The 20043-nt window shown below is 55.5% G+C and overlaps 1 protein-coding gene across 1 annotated transcript; it reads right to left on the bottom strand.

The window, feature by feature from the left end:
• Positions 1-2149: 2149 nt before the first annotated feature.
• On the bottom strand, positions 2150-19438 carry BPIFB3 (BPI fold containing family B member 3). Its single transcript, XM_037143289.2, has 15 exons — positions 19327-19438; positions 18449-18605; positions 16166-16270; positions 15571-15711; positions 14069-14132; positions 11985-12045; positions 11198-11289; positions 10873-11061; positions 9001-9054; positions 6896-7066; positions 5919-5986; positions 4709-4751; positions 3891-3954; positions 3314-3390; positions 2150-2485 (listed from the first exon to the last, which is right to left on the bottom strand). The coding sequence occupies exons 1-15, from the start codon at positions 19436-19438 to the stop codon at positions 2456-2458; spliced, it is 1428 nt and encodes a 475-aa protein (XP_036999184.2). The 3' UTR covers positions 2150-2455.
• Positions 19439-20043: the final 605 nt, after the last annotated feature.

Raw genomic sequence — 20043 nt, 5'->3', positions numbered from 1 at the left:
CACCTCTGGGCCCTGCTGGCTCCTTGCGGCAGCAAGTCCATGAAAACAATGAGGGGTGTGAGGGGGCACCTCTCCCGGGCCCTGGACCGCCTTATGCCCCCCCATCTGTGGAGGCTGGAAGGGCTCCAGGGACAGGGACCCCAAACCTGTGTTTCCACCTCCCACATGCCCAAGTGACCCAGATGGTCACTTCTCCTCCAGGACCTCAGTCCGGTCATCTGAGAAGCAGGCATAAGTGCACTTTTCCACTACGGTGTTCGAGGATTACATAGGAACCTTCCAGAATGTTCCTGGAGGCTTGTGGAGGCTCAGTAAAGAGCAACCCCCCTTCAGTTCCCCATTGCCTCACACTTAGTGTGACATAAGTGCTTGCTAAACAAATATATTAACTTTTTCAACTGAAATGCAATGCAAAGAGGGCAATGTGCCTCCTCCACCTGCTCCTGGCAGGGAGCAATGCACATTGTGAACTGTAGAGGGCAGTGCTCACACAGAGGTGGTTCTCGTCAGTCACCGGAGGCTCTGTGCCCATCCTCAGTCCTGGGCCAGCCAGCCCTGACGACCACAAGGTGGGCCGACCCCCTGGGGCCCCAAGAGGATTAGTGTAATTCTGGCGCCTCAAGGAGATCACCTGGGCTTAGTGTCCCAAAGGCACCTTTGTCTGCAGCTGGAGGGACCAGACCCTGGGAGGTGACTCACCCAAAGGTGACTCAGCTACACAGGGGGCCACTTTGGTGGGCGGGGGGGTAGAGCGTTGGGGGGAGGATTCCCACAGGGGCTGCAGGGACCAGGAAACAGAATTCAGTCCCTCTCTCCCTCGTGACCGGCAGCCCTCAGGGCTGCAAGCTCAGCAGACGGGCTCCCTGAACCTCTTGTTTCATCCCCCCACCCTATGTGTGATGCTTCAGAGTCTGGGCTTTGGACTCAGGAGGCCGGGTTCAAATGCTAACCTCTTCACTTTCTAACTGTGGCCTTGGGCAAGTCACTTAACTTCTCTGTGCCTTGATGTCCTCAACTATAGAAGGAAGGTAAAAAAAATAGGACCTAGAAAGAAGGGTTGATCCAAGGAGTCAGTGACATGATGTATCTAAAGCACTTAGAACAGCGTCTGGCACTTAATAAGCATATAGTACATGTAGTGAGTATTATTTTAACAGCATAGCAGTGAAAAGCCCAGGCTTTGGAATTAGTGTCAGGAGATGTGGTTCGAATCCTGGCTCTACCACTTAGGAGCTGTCCAAAAGGGTGTCCAGTGTATAACGGTGGAGGTCAGCTGCTCCCACGGCTACTCCATGCACCCACAAGTCTCACCACAACGAAGCAGATACCGTCCCTGACCTTGGCCGGGGGGTGGGGAGAAGGGGACCGGGGCAGTGACAGCCCAGGGTGGCAAATACAAAGCAGGCCTTGCCCGGGGCACAGGGAAGCTGGGAGCTGCGTGTGCCCTCTGCACTGAGGGGTAATGGGAGTTTTCCCGACACACACGGGGACAGGGATGCTCCAGGAAGAGGGAAGGGCCAAGTGAAGGCCTGACTACCCATCATGGACATTACCATGTGCCAGGGACTCTTCTTAATACTTACAATTGTCTCATTTAATCCTCAGATGACCTATGAGAGAGTCCCACCGTGTTGCCATTTGACAGATGAGGGGCCTGAGGCTCAGGGACAACTCCGATCTTTCCATGCTCGGGAGGGACCGGCTGGACCCCGGGCCAACTCTCACTGTGTGGCTACAGGCCAGCTGGGCCCCGTCTAGGACACCCTTTCCCCCTCCACACAACGGGCATCCGCCAGAGCTTGGCTCTGAGGTCTGTCCTGAGTGTGTCCACGGCTGGTATGCACGCAGTAGGGATTCCTCCACTCATCCTTGCCGTCTGGAGTGCTGTCTCCTTTTCTCCCTGGAAAACTCCTATTCATCTTTCCAAACTCAGCACAGATGTCACTTCTGAGCAGTGTCCCCAAGTCAGAGAGACAGAGAGGAGAGAGAAGGGGAGGGGGACAGAGGGAGGTCGAAGCAGAGGTGAGGGGAGGCGGGCCAACCCGGTAAGCTTGGGACGCAAAGCTACAATGACTAGGCCCCAAGTCCCCTCACCTTCCAGGAGCCCCTGCCCAGAGCAGGGAGGGCGCCAGAGGCAGAGGCCAAGCTGGCCCCTGCGTGACTGGGAAGAGACAAGTCAGAAGATGCTGACACAGAGGAGTTTATTGAAAGCTCCACACTGGCCACTGAGGCCCCACAGCTCTCTCTGAAGCAGAGTCCTGTGGCTGGCCCTGCTGGCCCCACCCAGGCTGGGGCACAGCTGCAGGGCCAGAGCGCCTGGGTGGGCCTAGATGGAGAAGGGACACTTGTACTGTCACTGATACAGGCTAGAGGCTGGGAGGGAAACTGAGGCAGAGAAGGCAGGTGGACAGGATGCTGGCAGTCAACAGGGAGGGGCAGCGGTCATCTCTCGGCCTCAGGACGCCACAGTCAGCACGACGGCGTTCTGCAAGGAGCAACCGTTCTGGGTTAAGCTCTCCGAGTCCTTGTGCCCGACACACCTGCCAGGCCCCCCTTCCTGCACCCGTCTCTGTGCCCGCGCCCCATGCCCTGGGGTCAGGACTCTACCTGGAATACAGCAAGCACATTAAGTGAATGAATGAACAAGTAAATGAGTGATGAATAAATGACAGCCGGTATGGGAGAGACTTGCTGACCTTAGGACTTAAGAGACCCAAGTTCAAGTGCCATTTATGCTGCTAATTTACTGTGTTGACCTTGGGCCTGAAATTTGACCTCCTTCAGCTTTGGTCTTCATCTGAGAAATGGGTCCAGGGCACTGCTCTGTTTAGCTCCCAGAACTGTTCCAAAACTCAAAGTTGTGCTGGATTGAAAAGGATTGTGAGGCCATGTCGATATTCAACAAGAAAAAGTGTTGAGATCTATTAGCATTTATCCTGCCACAGGCACAGGATAAGGAGAGACAGATGTCCCTCCCTTTTTTTTTGCCACCCCTGGAGCAGGGGAACTGCAATTCTGTGAGCGAATCTGAGACTCCACCCCATAGACCAGACATGGGTCTGAATTCATCAGGAAAGAAATCTGTGATTGATTGACAATGTCTGCCATGGGCTAGTAAGGAAGGAGTGGTATAGTACATACATTATCTATTTGCCATTTCCACATTCAGTCACTTGTAATTCCCTGAGCAGCTTAGAAAACGGCACCGGGCAGACCAGATGACGAGGCAGAGCACTCCCCTCACGAGTTTCAGGCAGGGCTCTCCAGAGACCAGCGTTAGACCCATGGAGGCCACACTGCACAGGCAACTCACCTCTATGATGTCCAGGACCGCGCTGGCAAAGTTGACATTGAGAACCTTAGGCAGGGGAATGCCAACATCCAGGACCACTGTGAAGAGGGAATGGGTGGGAGCAATGATACACAGGGGGGCTGGATGGGACCTGCTGACCCTAAGCCACCACTTGCCTTGAGCCAGCCATTTCTCTTCTTGGGGACTCAGTTTCCCTCATTGGCAGATCCTGCTCATCCTACTACATGCAAACGAAAATGCCCATTCTCTGTACCGTCACCAGCGCCCCCCCCCCAGCAAAGCCTCCTTGAGGCTCGGTCCGTCCCTGGCACACTCTGGGCCACGTATTCTAATCACTCCTTTATATGACTGCTTCCCTCTAGGTTGCAGAGAGTGTTGGGGCCCGAGTCATGTGGTGGAGAAGCCAGTCAGTGTGGTTTAAAGGCAAACATTGGTGCCTCAGTTTCTGCATCTTAGAAATGGAGCTCAGCCCCTCTCCAGCCTCCACGTCTATCGCAACAAGGAAAGAGGCAACAGATTTGACAGTCCCAAGTCAGACACCCCACGTGCCCAAAAAGACAGCGAAGGACACCCGTACCGTTGAGCTTCGGCACGTAGGCCGCCCGCACTACGTCACTGAGCCATTCTTCTAAATGGGACGTCTGCAACAGAGCACAGGGGGAGCGGGAGGCGTGGCTTCCCGAGGGGCAGTGCACCCCTTCCCAGGGACGGAGACCCAAGGTCCAGCTGCCCAGCCTCCCCCATGCCGGAGAACGCAGGTCCTGGGGTGCCCCCTGGGGTGGGATATCCACCAGTGACCCCAAAGGGAACTCTGTGGTTTTATAACAGCTTCCCTGGGCCCCGGGAGCTTAGTAGGACTGCCTTCCCAGAGGAAGGGTCTGTGGGGCCTGTGCCTGAGAAAGAGGGAGGAAAATGCAGCCTGCTCCAGTAGAACTCTGCGGTCTGATCTTAGACTCCTACCAACGTAGGAGCCCTTAGAATGTTCTAGAACCTGAGTCATGGTACGGTTCCAGACCACAGAACTCTGTGAGAGGCAGGGGCCTAAGGGCTCTGAGCGGCTCTGAAATAGGAGAGATTTCTGAGTGCAGGGGCCTTACTACCTGTGTGAAGTTGCCGAAATTTGAACCTTTGTGAGATTCTAGACGTTTACCACTTTGTGTGGTTCCAAGACTCTGACAGATCATGAGATTCAGATTCACTTCCTGAGATGATGACTGTTTTACACGCACGCACACACGCACGCCCCTGCCCTGGTGTTTGCCCGCTCCGGCTTGCTGGGGCAGAGCCCGGGCTGCAGCCTGCTGTGTCCTGTGGCCCGTGACTCACCCCACCTCCCTTCCAACCCCACCAAAGACCCTCACCACTGCCGAGGTGCTCCCTCTCCCAGGAACTTACATCGAACGGGTGGGCAGAAGAAGACGCCAGCTTGACACTGAGCCTGGTGAAGAGAAGAAAGGTGTTGGGGGCCCCAGCCCCCACCCCCCACCCCCTGAGCAGTGCTCAGACCCACCCCTCCAAGCCTGCCCCATCCCTAGCTCTCCAGGGTCAGGAAACGGGGTTGCAGGTCCAGCTCTCTCTCTCTCTCTAGCCTTGACTCAGAGACTCAGTTTTTCTACCTGTAAAATGGACCTGGAGGGATCGAACCTCCTTCTGAGATATCGTGACCACTCCCACCGACTCCGAGGCCCTGGAGCCTCGGTCTGACTCCCAGTTGTCGGACTCCGGGTGGGTGGGGGGTGAGCCTCCCTAAGGAGGGGCCCTCCACAGACTGAGCGCTGCACACAGGGTGTTCCGTATCCAGCAGGCGTGCACTGAAGGCAGCGACCCACTAGCAGATCGGAGCTGGCCCAGACAAAGGTCCAGAGCCAGAGCCTGGACACTGACCTCTACCTCCCGAAGGGCAGAGGCAAGAACTGCCACCAGGAAGGGGAGACAAACTCAGGCAGCAGGCGAGGTTCGAAAGGGGCAGCCTTGCAGGGGACAATTGCAAGTAGCCTGAGCCGCCTGCAGGGGGCACTGAAATGGGGTCAGGGGAGCACTGGGGAAGCCTCAGAATCCAGGGGAGGGACAGATAGGCACTGAGCCGGGAGAGTGGAGGCCCAGACAGCAGACCTGCATCCAGGGACAGCCCACTGTGCCGGCCTAGGCTTTGCAGAGGGTCAAGTGCCATTCCTGTGGAAGGGAGGATTGTCAACAACATCCTCCTCCTGGTTGTTATGATAACTACCAGGCCTAGATCCCACAGGGGTGGAGAGTTTAGAGAAATAACTAGTCTGCCTGAATAACAAAGCATTTTACAATATTCAAGCAGTAATCTCAGGGGCTGATAACTCAGGAGTATGGACTCCACGTTGGACAGTAGTTTGTCCCCAGGGCCAGGTTTTAAGCAGGTGCTGTGGAGGAAGCCTGCCCTGGATCGGTTCTCTGAGCCGCAGTCGCCTTGTCTGTAACACAGGCTAACACTCGCCCCTCCCCAGCAGGTCCTGGAGACAGAGAAGATGCTGGTAAAACACCTGCAACTTAGTTGGTGCCCTATAAATGGAAGGAGGTTCCTGCTGGTCCCTAATTCTTGTTCCTAAAGACAAGGCCCAGGTGCCCATGTTACCGTTCCAGGGACAGGGAGAGGTGCAGCTTGGTAGCCGAAGGAGCCAGCTGGGCATTGAAAGTCATAACCTGAGAGGAAAGAGCAGGCAGACGTTACCCAGAGTTCAGGAGGAGCTTGAAGACAGGTTTACCATGGCCAAACCTCCACCATCCGTTCCTCCCACTAACCCTTACTGAGGCCCTACTGTGTGTTAGGGCCCATGCTGTGCTATGAGCAGGTAACTTGAAGGTTCTGGTGTTCAAGAGCCAGAGTATTAAAACTGAGGGCGATCTGTGTTGTATGAGGGGGAGCTTTGGGGTTGTAGAAGCCTGGGGAGACCCTCGGTCCAGCCCGGCGTGGGTTGAGGGAGGGCGCCCAATGAGGTGACACAGAAGCTGAATTTTACTGAAAGACGAGGAGTTAGCCAAGGGAAGGGGGAGACGTGCTGCAGGTGGAGGACCCTCCATAAGCAAAGGCAGGGAGGCGGGGCAGGGTAGCCCTGAGTAGCTGAGGTTTAGGGCACCAGGACGGGGCAGGAAAGGCAGAGGATGAGCCGGTGGGAGTGGGGGGCATTGGATGGTGCTAGGCCATGGGGAGCCGGGGCAGAGAGTGGGCAGAGGAGGGACCTGCCTCTGCCCAGATGTGTGCTTGGGAAAACTAGTAGAGGTGAGGTAGAGAGGGGCAGACTGGAGAAGGGGGGCCAGGAGGAAGTTGGAGGGTCATCCAGGAGATACCTGAGCACGGAGAGCCTGGAGATATGGGGAGTTATTCCTGAAATCCTGAGGGGGCAGACTGGACAGGCCTGGCCCTGGTCAGATTATGGCAAGGAAGGAGTCTAAATGGGCACTGGGGTTTCAGCTCAGATAATGCCAATAAAGGAGAGGGACTTCCTGTGCTGTGCCACCCGGAAACTGGGGGGGAGGCAACCCGCTAGCAGCCTGGGAAGGGTCAGCCCTGCTCAGAGCCCCAGGGCCGGACTCCCATCCCTGGCCACTCACCCCGGTCAGCTCTAAGAGGGCTTCAGGAGTCCCTGCAGGGAGGTAGGACAGCACGTGGATGTCAGCTGGGATGGAGACCGTGGCCTTCTTGTTCTGGAGTGTGACCGTGGGTGCTTTCTTCACCCAGAACGAGAGCAGGAGCTGCTGGCCCGGGGGCAGCTTCCCCAGGGCCTGGAGGGAGGCAGAGCAGAGCAGGGCATCAGGGCAGCGTAGACTGGGGTATCTATCTGATGGTGGGGTCCATCGGAGAGTCAACAGACACTGCAGGCGCCATGCTGGGTGCCAAGGCCCAGCCTGAGCCAGACAGGTTTGGTCTCATCCTCCACGAGGCTGACAGTCATCAGGTGTGGGGAGACACCACCCACCCACAGAACAACCGAATCAGACTCTCCTCTCGCTTAGACTCAAAATCCCCCTGAGGCCGGCCCTCAGGCCCTACCTAATCCAGGCATCATCTTCCTCTTCCTCTCACCTCCACCGCCGGTCCCTTGTTCTGTCCTCTCCAGACTCACCACCTACTTTGCTATTGCGCTAACCTGCCAAGCACACGCCCACCTCAGGGCCTTTGCACTTGCTGTTTGTACTGCTTGGAAATGTCTTCCCCTGATACCTGCCTTCCCTCCCTCACCTCCTTCAGCCTTCCTATCCAATGTCACCTCCTCAGTGAGGCTTTGCAGAGCGCCCTGGGCAAGAGCTCCGTCCCCGAACTCCTAATCTGCTTTCGCCATTCCATTCTCTTCCACCTTCTAATACTGTGCCTCTTCTACTTACTTATTTGTCCTGTGTCTATCACCCCCCTCAGAGTGACAGTTCCTGAAGCACAGAGACTTTGTCTATTTTTCACCTTGGCCCCTTCTGGATGCCCAGCACCTGGCACAGAGCCTCACATGTGGTAGGTGCTCAGCGCATATCAGTTGAATGACTGACTGAATCACACAATCAGGAAACTCTGAGTCTCATAATCACGGACTCATGGAATTACAGAAGATCTGGAAGCCAGAGTCACAGAAGCTTGGAGTCACTTGAAGGCCAGAATCTGGGGACCAGTTCCCCAAACCCAGACTCCCAGAGTTGCAGGATCAGACAGACAGGGAACCAGCGATTTCCACCCTCAGGTCTCCTCAGATGCTAAAGCCACAGAACCAGACTTGGAGCCAGGGCTACGGGGCTCTGACTCTGCAAGGCCAGCAACTGGAGAGCAAAGACTTCAGCCTCCAGAGACAGGCCCAGGCTCCCCGAGCTTGAGGCACACGGCCTGGCCTGCTGCATCCATGGTCCCTGCTCCTGCCACCTGTGCCTTCCCCAAATCCCTCTCTGCCATTTGTGACTCCTGCCCCCAGGAGGTGCTTCTGAATGTCTAGCCTCAATCTCATCCCAAGACTCCTAGGCCCTTTGGCCAGGGACTCCAAGAAGCAGAGGCCCCAGCCATGGCCACTAAGGCTGATTGAATCACCACATCAAGGATTCACAGAGTTTCTCTGTGTCCCGAAAGTCAGATTCCCTCTCCATCCTCTCTGGTAGAAACTCAGATCTTGTACAGCTAGTTCCAACCTCTGTCAGAATCTGCTATTATGGGAGGACCTTGTGGTAGTCATTTCAACTTGAGTATGAATTCTGATTCTCACAGCTGGAAAGTGTCTGGTCCAGCCCTGGTTGAACGAACAGGAAAGCTGAGACCAGGCCCTGCAGTCTTATACTGATGTCCACTAGCCAAATGTCCCTAAATCTTCTCCTTTCTCTTTTCTTCCCAAGGCCACTGCCTAAAGCCTTCTCTCTTGGGACAGAGGAGACCAAGACTGAAATGAAGTAAGGCAGTTGGAGGGAGTGGACTGGTAAGCTGGAAGAATCTACCGTCCTCTGCTTGACAGAAAAGGGACAGCCATAGGACAAATGCCCAATTGACTCCTGAGGCGGTTAAAACCTGGTCCTTTCCACTCTGCTGTCAGGAAAGGACACAACATCAGCCATTCACACTTTAGTGTGAATTTAGATTCGACATTCAATTGCAGCTCTCTGGACAACTGTATTGAGAAAGACTCTGGAGTCCATTCACACTCATCAGGAGAGAGCCACCGTGATCAGAGCTCATGAGAAGCGTCACTCACCTCAGGGGCCAAAGCTGCCAGGTCCGTCGTTGTCAAAGGGATATTGCTGGGAACCTGGGCCCAAGACAGAGACAGGACGGGGGTCCCTCAGCACACACAAAGTTGTTTTCTCTGCATCCGACCCCAGCTCCACCAGTCACATGCACAGCTCTGCAAACACTCCTGCTCCTTCCATCGGCCAGTGCTGACCGGGTGCCCGATGCATGCCAAGCACGTGCTAAGGGCTTTGCATGCCCTTGCTCATTTCACATTTACAACAGCTCACAGAGGTGGGTGCTCTGATTACCCTTATTTTACAGACAGAGAACTCGAGGCTCCTCTCCAGACTCATAAGCTGGTAAGCGGAGGCTCTGGGATTTGGCCTGGGCAGGCTAATTCCAGAACCTTCAAGCCCTCTGCCAGAGCTCACAATCTGAAGGCCTAGGGATCTGACCCCAGACATTTTTTTAAATCCAAACAGTATTTTAAAAACTATGAATTTGTTTCCAGTATTTATAAATCAGGAAATCTCATATAAATGTGCTCATTTATGGCTGAAAAATTGGAAAATGTGATCATAAATGGGCCTGTACCCCTCCCCTTGGGGAAGCTGAGTGGCAGCTGCTTAAGAAAGGGGGCACAAGGGGCCCAGATCACTATAGTCCTACGAGAACTGCTTCCCTCCTTCTGCTCATTGAAAATGCCCCAGCCCTGGCAGGTGTGGCTCAGTGGATTGAGTGCCTGTCTGAGAACCAAAGGGTTGCCGGTTTGATTCCCAGTCAGGGCACATCCCCCGGTTACAGTCCAGGTCCCCAGTAGGGGCACATGAGAGGCAATCACACATTGATGTTTCTTTCCCTTTCTTCTCCCTCCCTTCCCCTCTCTCTAAAAATAAATAAATAACTCTTTTTTTTTTTAAAAAGAAAATGGCCCAGGCTTCCCAGGGCCCTGGTGTTAGAAACTACTGAACTACACACATCCACTTCTCTGGACAGACCTGTTCACACAAGGTAAACATACAGACAAACTCTGTCCTGCTGAGAGAATCCCCAGACTCTCACCCAACACAAGTCCATCAGCCCATGGGGATGCAGGGCACCTGGCCTCTGAGATCCCTCTCTCTTGCACATACACACACACACATGCACACACACAAGCTGCTCAGACACGTGTGTTCTCATACTCAGAGTCCCCACCTGGCTGTGACTGCCACCTCCCTCCAGCTAGAGGACAACTGCCTCCCAGCTCAGGAACCTGTTACAATGCTCTCAGGACGCTACATGGAGGAAGTGAATGATCAACCCCTGTTCCCTTGGACCCGAGATGCAGATAAAATGGGGGAGGGGAGCAGGTGGCTTAGAGCAGGTGGGGAGGGCTGAGACCAAGAAATTGTTTCTGGTTGAGGCTTCTGGGGGCTCAGCCTTCCAGACACATCTGTGAGGAGTGAGGGGCCAGAATGGAATCAGACAGGCCTCAGAGGCTTCAGAACAAATGTCCAAGTGGCTTTTGAAACAGTCCAGCCCCAGTTTTTCTTCTCTGATTCACATCTGCTCGAGAAAGCAGAATGTTAATCACTCACACTTTAGTGTGAAATTGGTCTTTTGACTCTGAAGGCGCCCATGTGATGCAGGGTTGGAAGGTTGGCTACACTGCCCATGCCAGTTCTGACTAGTTGGAAGTAACTGCCTGGAGTGGCATGTTGAGAAGGATTTAGCCAGTCAGAGGGCCATTATCAATCAGCAACGTTTGCCACAATGGCACAAGTAGGCGTGTGTATGCTATAAACTTGTCTAACTCTGTCCAGTTATAGAGAAAAGGGCTCATCAAAGTTGATCGGTGACAATGTCTTCACGAGCATTTCCAGGGCACAGCAGTGTAGGAGGCCACACTCACCAGCTCAGGGGTGATGTCTGTGTCCAGGGCACCGTTGGTCTGTAGGAGCCCAAATATGGTGTCGAAGAGGTACAGAGGTACAGTCACCTGGGATGTGTGGTCCTCCTTGGGAGGCACCTTGATGGGTTTGAGGGGTTTGGGAGGTTTGGGGAAGTCGATGATGTTACCAGCTACACTCTTCACGATGGGCTGCAGGGGCGGGAGACAGGGCATGGGAGGGTCTCGGGGCTGCTCACCCATGTGGCTTTGACCCGGCTTCTCCCACCCAGCCTCCACCAGTACCCCACCCTACCCAACAGCGGGCCAGGCCTCGGAGGGCACTCACGTTAATGTCCAGCTCTATGTACTGGTTAGAGATGAGAGGCAGGGTGCCCAGAGTGAATTCCACTGACCCAAGAGCCCCAAGGGGCACCAGGCCTGCATCAAGAGAAGAGGAAGGAGAAAGACCCCATGAGCCCAGCCCCCAATAATAATAACAGGCCTTACTTCCATTTATTGAGTGCCTGGCACTCTGCTACATAGCCATTGGGTACCACTGTCATCCTCATTTTACAGATAAAAAACCTGAGGCTTAGGCAGAAGGAGTCACCAGCCCAAGGCCACATAAGCCACAGAGTGGCAAACCGGGATTCCCATTTTCCAGAGCTGGTGCTGCTAACCACATTGCACCCTGCCTTTCTCACATAACGCCACTTAGAGAGACATACCTGCCCCCAACTTCTCTGTCCTTATCCTAGTTACACCATGTTATACTTTCCAAAGCCTACCTGTGAATGCCAAAGGTGTCCGTGTCTCTGTACGGCCCAGAGAGAAAGGTGGCCGCTGTGGCTGTGTGGCCTTGGGCTACTTAAGATCTCTGGGCCTCAGTCATCTTGGGTGTCAGGATGGTAATCATCATCGTCCCCATCACCCTCATCTGCGCCCATACCCTGCTGAACCGGCCTCAGCCCAGACCTCCCCTGTGAGGCCTTCTCAAAGTGGCGGCCTCATCAGTCTGGAGAAGAAGTGAAAGGTGCCCAAATCTTGTCCTTTCCTCTTCCCTTGGTACCCCCACCCACTGGGGTAATGGGATGCAGGTGGGAGAAGGGGCAAAGAGAAAGACGCCGACTTACTCAGCACAGCCCCCAGGAGCTCATTCACCACGCCCAGCACACTGTCCACCACGGGGCACAGCTGCGTCCAGAGGAGACAAGGAGTTACAGGAAAATAAGTGTGGGCCCCAGCCTGGCACAAGGGACAGCTGCATTTTCTATAAATGTTTGGCTATGTGGTCCCAGGGATCGAGACAAGGCAGAATGTAGAGAAGGGCGGGGGACACACGGGGACAGGGCAGGGGCTGAAGCTTCGTGTGTTGAGAGGGCAGAGTGGGGGATGCAGAGGGTCAGTTACATGGCCCCCTTAGAAAATCTTGAAGAATGATGGAGGAATGAGGGAGATACACTGTATTTTTCACACTATAGGATGCAGTCCCCCCAAATTTGGGAGGAAATGGGGGTGCTCCTTCTAGTGGGAATGTAGCTTACCTGGCTCACTGTGTGTGTGGGGTGGCGGTGGAGCGGGGTCACAGGTTATTAAATATTTTACCACATTTTTTGCTTCAAAAATTTTTTCCTATTTTGCTCCTCTAAAACCTAGGTGCGTCTTATGGTCCGGTGTATCTTATAGTCCTAAAAATACGGTACTTCAGAGGCCAGTTATGGTGTGTGGACAAGGCCCTTCCCTGAGGGGACAAAGGCAGCTGTTCCCTCCGAGGTCTCAGGCCCCGCCTGCCATCCATGTGGACACCGGGAGAGCCAGCGTCTGGACCCGAAGAAGGGTGCTGGCCCCACTGCAGCCAGAGAGTCAGACCTGGGCCGGGATTCACTACATATACCACCACGTGTTTACTGAAACCCCCTGGGCTGTGCAAACGGGGAGCAAGCGGTTTGGCCCCCAGAATCCCGAGTCTGTGGGTCACAGAATCTTAGTCCACCCGAGCAGGAGCCTCAGAGCTGGCCCAATCCAGCCCTTTCAGTCCACATCTGGGGCTGGAGAAGAAAGGCGACCTGCCCAAGGTCACAGCTGTCCTCAAAGAGGCAAGAGAGGGCTGCCTTTTCATGTAAACTCTGGGACCCCGAGCTCCATGGTCTCTGGAGTCAGACATGTCACGGAAATGAGAGGACCTCAAAGGGGCGGTGATGGGGGGGGGGCCGGCCCCTTGGCGCCAGCCATGTGACCTGCAGCCAGGGTGGCTGATTGCACAAGAAAAGCCAGAAATCAGATTGTTAAGAGAAATCTCCAATCTGTAAGTGCTGGTAATTAGCTCTTATTTTTAAAACCTGAGTCACACAAATCCTGTCTTGCAGCAAGTTGTCCCAGAGACCCTACCTAGTTAGGCGCCGTGATTTAAATGCACCCCCTTGTTGAAATCCATCTGAGGTGGGCCTGGGTGGGGCCCTTGCTGCTGGGAGCTTCCCCCCCTCCCAGCTTCTTTCTGATTGGCTTCTTAGAGTCCAGGGCAGTTGTGCCAACCTTAGGCCCCCACGTCTATGCTACCTGCACAAGTGGTCTTCACAAGGACTCACGACAAGAGAGGTCTTGCAGGGCTGGGGATTAGGTGGCCTGATGGCCCTGTGCTGGCCATGTGGCCTCAGAAAACCCTTCCCTTCTGTGGCCTCAATGAAATGGGCCTTTGGCCAGACCAGCTTTTCTCAAGTGTGGTCTGCGTCCCCTGGTCGAAGCCAGGATGGCTGGGGCCTGCCATGGACAAGCATCCTGGAGCAGTTTAATGATAAAGTGTTTCTCTTATAAAGTGTTAACATACATGTATGTGATTTTCTGAACATGTTTGCCAAGCACAGGGCTCGTTGAAAATCACCAAGTGATCCAAGCTGAATTCAAAGCTCGTTTAAAGTCGATAGTAATGCAGGTGGCAAAGACAGACCAGGGGGTTAGAAAGGGGAGCAAATATGGGGGCAAAAGAGCCAGGTGGCCTGAGGCTGTAAATTTAGGGTTCAGAGGTCCGGAGATGAGCTGTGCCAGCCTGCTACAGACTTGCAGGCGGCACCTGGGAGGCTGTGTGCGGGCCAGGATAGGATTACCTGGTGGGTGTGGAAGGGAAGCACAGCCTAATCCTGCCAGGCACCAAGACTCACTCAAAGCTCAGGGGGGAGAGGCACCGTGCCAGCGGAAGGGCATGCGAGGCCCCCACACTCACCAGTCCCGGCAGCACCTTGAAGAGCGTCTGTTCCACCACCCCAAAGAGCGGTGCGGGCAGCAGCCTGGGGAGAGTGAGAAGCCTGAGGGTGTGGCCCTCGCACAGCGCCAGCGCCCCCCTGGATCAGGCCAGGGGGGGCCCTGGGGGCTCTGGGTAGCTCCTGTTTCCATTCTTGGTGGGGTTGGCTGGGGCTTTGGAGCCTGGCTTGAAATCTTGGCTCTACCTCACCCTGAGGCCCAGGGGAGGAGTCGGCTTCCTTATTTGTCCAGTGCCTGCCTTGCAGAGTTGCTGCCGAGATTAGATGGGAGTGCGTGTGTGCCAGGTTTTCAGTCTGCTCAGTAAACATCTGTCCCCTTTGTCTCCTCCAACGTTTGCTGACAAGTGACATTTGAACCTAGAGCGGCAACTGGCTGAGAGTGAGGGCTCAATAAATATTTGTTAAATAAATAAATATTCACTGAATGAATGGATGGATGGATGAGAGGGTGGCCTGCCGATGAGAAGTGCACGTAGATGGGCTCAGGTCTGTTTAAAAGGCTATAGGGCCACAAAGGGAGGGTGACAGCCTCAGAGCCACGAGCACAGGACACCGACACCGTTCCGGGCAGCACTGCCTCCAAGGCTCCCCACGGCCCGCAGGAGGAAGCCAGTGGGATGTGAGGGCCCCAAAGACCCCGTCTGCAATCTCCTTACTGAGGCCCTCCTGGAGAGAGGAGCCAGCCTGGTTCGCCCCACTCCTGGCAGCTAAAACAGAGCTGCCTGATGACCCATCACCGCTCACTGCTCAGGGCCACCCAACAAAGATGGGGTGTGGGCGTGTCATTAGGCCTGGAAAGGGGAAACTCATGGGGGGGTCACAAAACGGGAGGCAGGGGAGTTGGCGGGCACCGCTGAGGGGGTGCAGAGCTCTGGGAAAAGCCTTGGGCCTGAGTCCAGAGACCAGCCCACCTTCCTCCCTGCCTCAGTCTGCATGTGTGACCACGGGCACATCCTTTCCCTCTTAGAGCTTCAGTCCTTCCCGGGAAGTGATCGTTCAACACAGGGTAGGGAGGGCTGCTGTGCCTGAACGGTTGGGGGAAGAGATGCTGTGAAGGCCCCAGAGCTTTCCAGATCATCAAATATAGGACCTCATTATACAGATGGGGACATGGCGGCCCTGACAGGGGATGGGTTCCCCTGGGGGGTCACACAGCAAGTCAGGGGCAGAGCTGGGTCTCTGACGTGCTAAGAGCAGGGACTGAGATGCAGGCAGATCAGATCAAAGGGCCCACAGAAGGCCCCTGCTCTATCTGGGAGAGGGGACAGCAGGACCTCACAGGCCAGAGAAGGGGGACGCCCAGGAGTGGGTGGTACAAACTGTGCTGAGCCAGAGTTCGTGTTGGTGGTGGGTCTCACTGGAGCGGGGGATGAGGGTAGAAGGGGAGCGGGACCGCTGCAAGTGGTATGAGTTCAGGCTCCAAGAGACCCAAGAGATCCCAGTGCTCTGGAGCCTGCGGACTCACCCCGAGAGCAGGCTGATGTGGCCCAGGAGCGTGCTGCAGCGCTTGAGGATGAGGATGGGCGTACCCCGCGAGCTAATGCCCAGCGCCACCCGCGACGATACGTTCACCTCCGCGGCCAGCTGCAGGAAGTCCCCCAGAGGCCTGCAAGACCCAACGTCGGGGGCTAGGCTAGGTAGGCTGCCAGGCTCCACCCACCACGGCCCGCCTTAACCACGCCCACCCCGAGCGCTGGGACCCCTGCAAGCTGCCCAGTCCCCATGTTCTCCTCTCACCCGCTGCTTCCCTGCACGTCCCCCATCTTGCTCATCCCTGCACATTCTTCCCCCACGTTTTCAGTGAGCTCTGAACAATGGGGTAGGGGGTCCCCAGGAGCATAAAATAGAAATCCCCAGGGGGTCAGTGGGATGGAGGTCCCTGGGGAGGAGTAACAGGTTGTGGAAGGAAGGGAACAGTAGTGTGGGAGTCCCTCGGAGAGGAACTTGAGCTGGAGGAAATAGGGGGCAGGGGGCGGGAGTGGGGAACAATAGGATTGGGATCCCCAATAGGCAGTGGGGGGGGAGAGCAATAAGGTAGAGGTTCCCAGCGGCACACTCACCCAGAGCCATGCAGGCCCACCTTGGTGTGCAGGCTCAGCTGCACCCCAACTCCCGGCAGCAGCTTCAGCGACACCTTTGGCAGTGTGACTTCCTCGATCTTCAGCCTGGTGTGGAAGTCAAGCGGATGGGCCCCAGGACCAGTCCCTGAGTGCCTGGCACACCCGACCAGACGAGGCCTACGGGCCCTCTTGGGTATGTCACCCACCCACCCTCTAAGCCATAAATTCAAATGTGGGCCCAGTTATTTCACTTATCTGGGCTTCAGTTTCTTCACTGATAGAGTGGGACAATAATACTCGTACCCACCTCACAGTAATGTCACAAAGACACGTGAGATAACGCAGGTGCCAAAGCTGGTACAGCACGTGCTCGATAAATGTAGCATCGCCATCCTCACTGGAGGCTCGGTGAATCAGAGTGTTCTCTCCGCCCCTCCCCACGGCCTCAGTCCTGCTTCAGCCTTTGGTCTGGACCGATGCCTCTCCACTCCCGCACCCCTGGCTCACAAACATGCAACCCAAATGGACTCAAACACAGCTCCCACACTCCATCGTTTTCTCTGGCCTCCGGGGCTTTGTCCAGGCTCTTCCCCCTCTGTCTGGAACACTCTTCTCTTGTCTCTCTTTCCATTCTGGCTCCCTCTTCAAGTAGCTGACACCTCTCCACTCCCCCGATTTTAGCTAGGGCATCCCCTCCTCCAGGAAGCCCTCCTCCCTCCGCCTCTGATTCAGGCAATTGCCCTCCGAGCCAGTTTCCACGTGCCGCTTGGGCTGCCTGCACCCCTGCCCTGAGCTCACAGCATCATCGCTGCTGGGCTTGGCCTCCTGCTGGGGGCCCTTCGAGGCAAGGGCAATATCTGGCTCAAGTTTGAGGCCTCAGACTCACACAACAGGGGGATTCTACGGTGGGAGAGGGGCTGGATCTATTAGTAATACTAATAACAGTTAATAGTTATCGAGTATTTAGTGTGTGTAAGCCTCTCTTTTAGCCGTTTGGCACTGATGAAGTCACTGTCCTGGTAACAACCCCATGGAAAGCTGCTCATAGCGTAGCCCATAAAAGACAGCTGTTCAACTCCTGGCTCTCCTACTGAATGTGTGACCTTGGGCAAATCACACTGCTACTGCATGCCTCGGTTTCCCCATCTGTAAAATAGGGATTTTTGACAATACCAACCACAGTGACACACAATGACTGTCCAGCAACACCACGGTCAGCCCTTACCAGCCCCCTTTCCAGATACATATTCGTCTGCTGTTTTGGGAGGTGAGCATCCACTCCCTCTTCTTCCCCAGCAACCCACCTTCCCCTGCACAGGGGCTCTTCCCCGCGCCCCGACTCCTGGCCCTCTGCCTCCAGCCTGGGCCCTGTCATGTGACTGGTCCCGTGATTCACCACCCTGCCCCCCCCCGCCCCCCGTGGACTGGCTCCACCTGCTGGGGGCAGGCAGGATTGCCTGCGAGTAAACACCCAGACCCCCTACCGCCACCGCTCCCTGGCTGGGTGAGCTCGAACGGGTCCTTTCGCTGCCCAGGGCCTCCCTCTCCTCACCGGTTAAATGCGACGGAGAACAGTCCTACCTCCGGATTCCGTGGGGTAAGTCATTTACAATGCTTACTTAGCACAGTACCAGGCACCCGGAAAACCCTGGCTCGGTGGCATTGTTATAAATATTAGTTATTATGTAATTTCCTTCATTCACTCAAAAATATTTTTGAGCATTTAGTATATGTCAAGCACTATTTATGATCCTGGGGACATCGCCGTGAACAAGTCAGACAAAAGTCCCACTCTTCCCGGGGTGTGGATCTAGCAGAGGAGACAGGAAACAAGCCAGCGAAACGTGTGGGGTGCGGGGGAGTGGCATGTCCCCTGGAGAATTTGAAGGAAAGGAGGGGACAGCGAAGGGCTGGTCAGGGCAGGACTGCAGGGAGCAGACGCAGGAAGAAGAGGAGGGAGGGAGCCCTGTGGATACCTGGAGTGGCCCAGAGACCGAGCAGCTTGCCCAGGTCCCACCGTGAGTAACTGGAATCAACCCCAGAGCCGCCCACTCAACCTTAGGGGCTTGCTGCCACTCCTGTCTTGCCCGACATGCAGAACACTCCTTATTTTCTGATTCAGGTCCTAGGACTACCTACTCGGGGCTCCCCACATTACTCCCACTGCCTGCCAGCAAATTAAAGAGAGGCGATCTCTCCTCTATTCCCTAAAGTAAAGAGAGGAGCTCTTCCTGTAGGGCACACAGTAGGTGGATAGTCAGGAGGTCACACCGCGGGACTCACCCAGACAGATCCTCGATGACGCCAAAAACTCCTCCGTAGCCCAGCAGGCCTCCTCCTCCAAGCAGTCCGCTGGAACCCAGGAGGCCCTGGTTCAATGATGTGACTGAGCCCAGAACATTCTGCAGAATGGGCCCCCCAACCAGCGAGTTCTGGATGGCTGCAGGGAGGGTGGGGAGAGAGAGGTTCATTTTACAGATGGGGAAAGTAGGACCCAGAGAGGGGCAGAGACTTGCCCAAAGTCACATAGCAAATTGGGTTCGGAGCCAATAGCATGACTAGGGCTCCTGACCCTGGGCCGCCCTGTAGCATCGAAAAGGAGAACAGAAGCAAAGGAAGGAGCACACAGACACCAGGGCTTCAAGGGGGTGGAGGAGGCAACCTCTCTCTTCCTGGGCACCTGTAGCCTGACTGCACAGACTGTGAGAAGAGCAAGACAGAAGGGGCTCCCTGCGGAAGCTGGGGCAACAGGGGGTGGGGCTCCCTAAAGCATTTTATGCTTATGACTGTGCTACTGCCCATGAGACTGTCACTCTAGGCAATGGACCCTGGAGCACAGAATGCCGAGTAGAGTTCCCGCACCCCAGAAATGGGGGCAGCCAGCACACTGCCCTTGACCTCAGGCCTGCTTGTTTCCATCCCTGAGGCAGGATTTGCAGTCCCACGTGCCTCAGCCCACATCACCCAGTCCGCCTCCTAGGAGAAAGCGAACTAATCATTCACTGGAGTCTGCAGGCAAACCTGTAACTCCCTGAATTCTCTAAGCGGTTGAGAATCACAGCCTGTTCTCATCTGTTCCTAAAAAAAGATGATCTAAGCTCATCACTGTGCTCATTTACACTGCAGCCGGACCCCTCACAAACTGTCCACCCTGGGCTCACCTCTGCCGAGCTCATCCTTGTCAATCCGAGCGATTGTACCCACTGCATCAAGCAGCCCCTGGCTTGGAGTCACCAGACCCCAGAGGAGAAGCAGGGACCACATGCCCAGCATTGGTGGCACACCTGTCGGGGTGGAAGCAGGGACTCTGAGGCACTCCTCATGCCCAAGCCTTTCCCCTGCCTGTGCCCCATCACCAACCCGGGGCCCTCCTGCTGGCCAGGCACAGTTCAAGTCCAGCATCCCTCCCAGAGAAGCCCTCCGCATCCGAATGCAAATACATGCGCCGCACGGTGCAGCTTCATTGCATGCAATGGTCTCCAGGGCACTTTCCGAGCCCTTTCCTTGTTGGAGCTCATCTCAGAGACAAAGAAACTGAGGGTAAGAGAGAGTGGGGACTTGGCCGAGGTCACAGAGCTTATCAGTGACAGAGCCAGAATTTGAGTCCAAGTCCATCTGACTTAAAATGTCTCATTTCTCTCCTCCTCTCTCACCCCACCCCGAACGACACTACAGACAGGAATAGGGCGGGAGATGAGAGCGCGGCCAACTTCCCAACTTTATCGAATTGGGTTTTCTGGATGGGGTCCCAGGCCTGCCCACCCAGTCAGATGCCATCCCACCCCCTCACGTCACCCTGCCTGGACCCCGCTCCCCACTGCTCTTGGTTAGAACAGGCCCCTCACCAGCCCCGCTGGGTCCCTGCCTGCATCTTTGAC

Source organism: Artibeus jamaicensis, unplaced genomic scaffold (genome assembly GCF_021234435.1).
Source record: "Artibeus jamaicensis isolate MK-2021 breed Jamaican fruit bat unplaced genomic scaffold, CSHL_Jam_final contig_685, whole genome shotgun sequence".
Lineage (NCBI taxonomy): Eukaryota > Metazoa > Chordata > Mammalia > Chiroptera > Phyllostomidae > Artibeus > Artibeus jamaicensis.
Note: the sequence above shows the minus strand (reverse complement) of the source record. Positions and strands in the feature narration are given on the sequence as shown.

What these genes read in the sequence shown, in the direction of transcription:
- BPIFB3 (XM_037143289.2), bottom strand. Translation starts at nt 19,438, where the DNA reads ATGCTGGGCATGTGGTCCCTGCTTCTCCTCTGGGGTCTGGTGACTCCA. An exon ending in GTCATCGAGGATCTGTCTGG is followed by an intron (nt 16,271 to 18,448) that starts GTGAGTCCCGCG and finishes CTTCCACACCAG; the next exon opens with GCTGAAGATCGAGGAAGTCA. An exon ending in CCCTCTTAGAGCTGACCGGG is followed by an intron (nt 5,987 to 6,895) that starts GTGAGTGGCCAG and finishes CTTTCCTCTCAG; the next exon opens with GTTATGACTTTCAATGCCCA.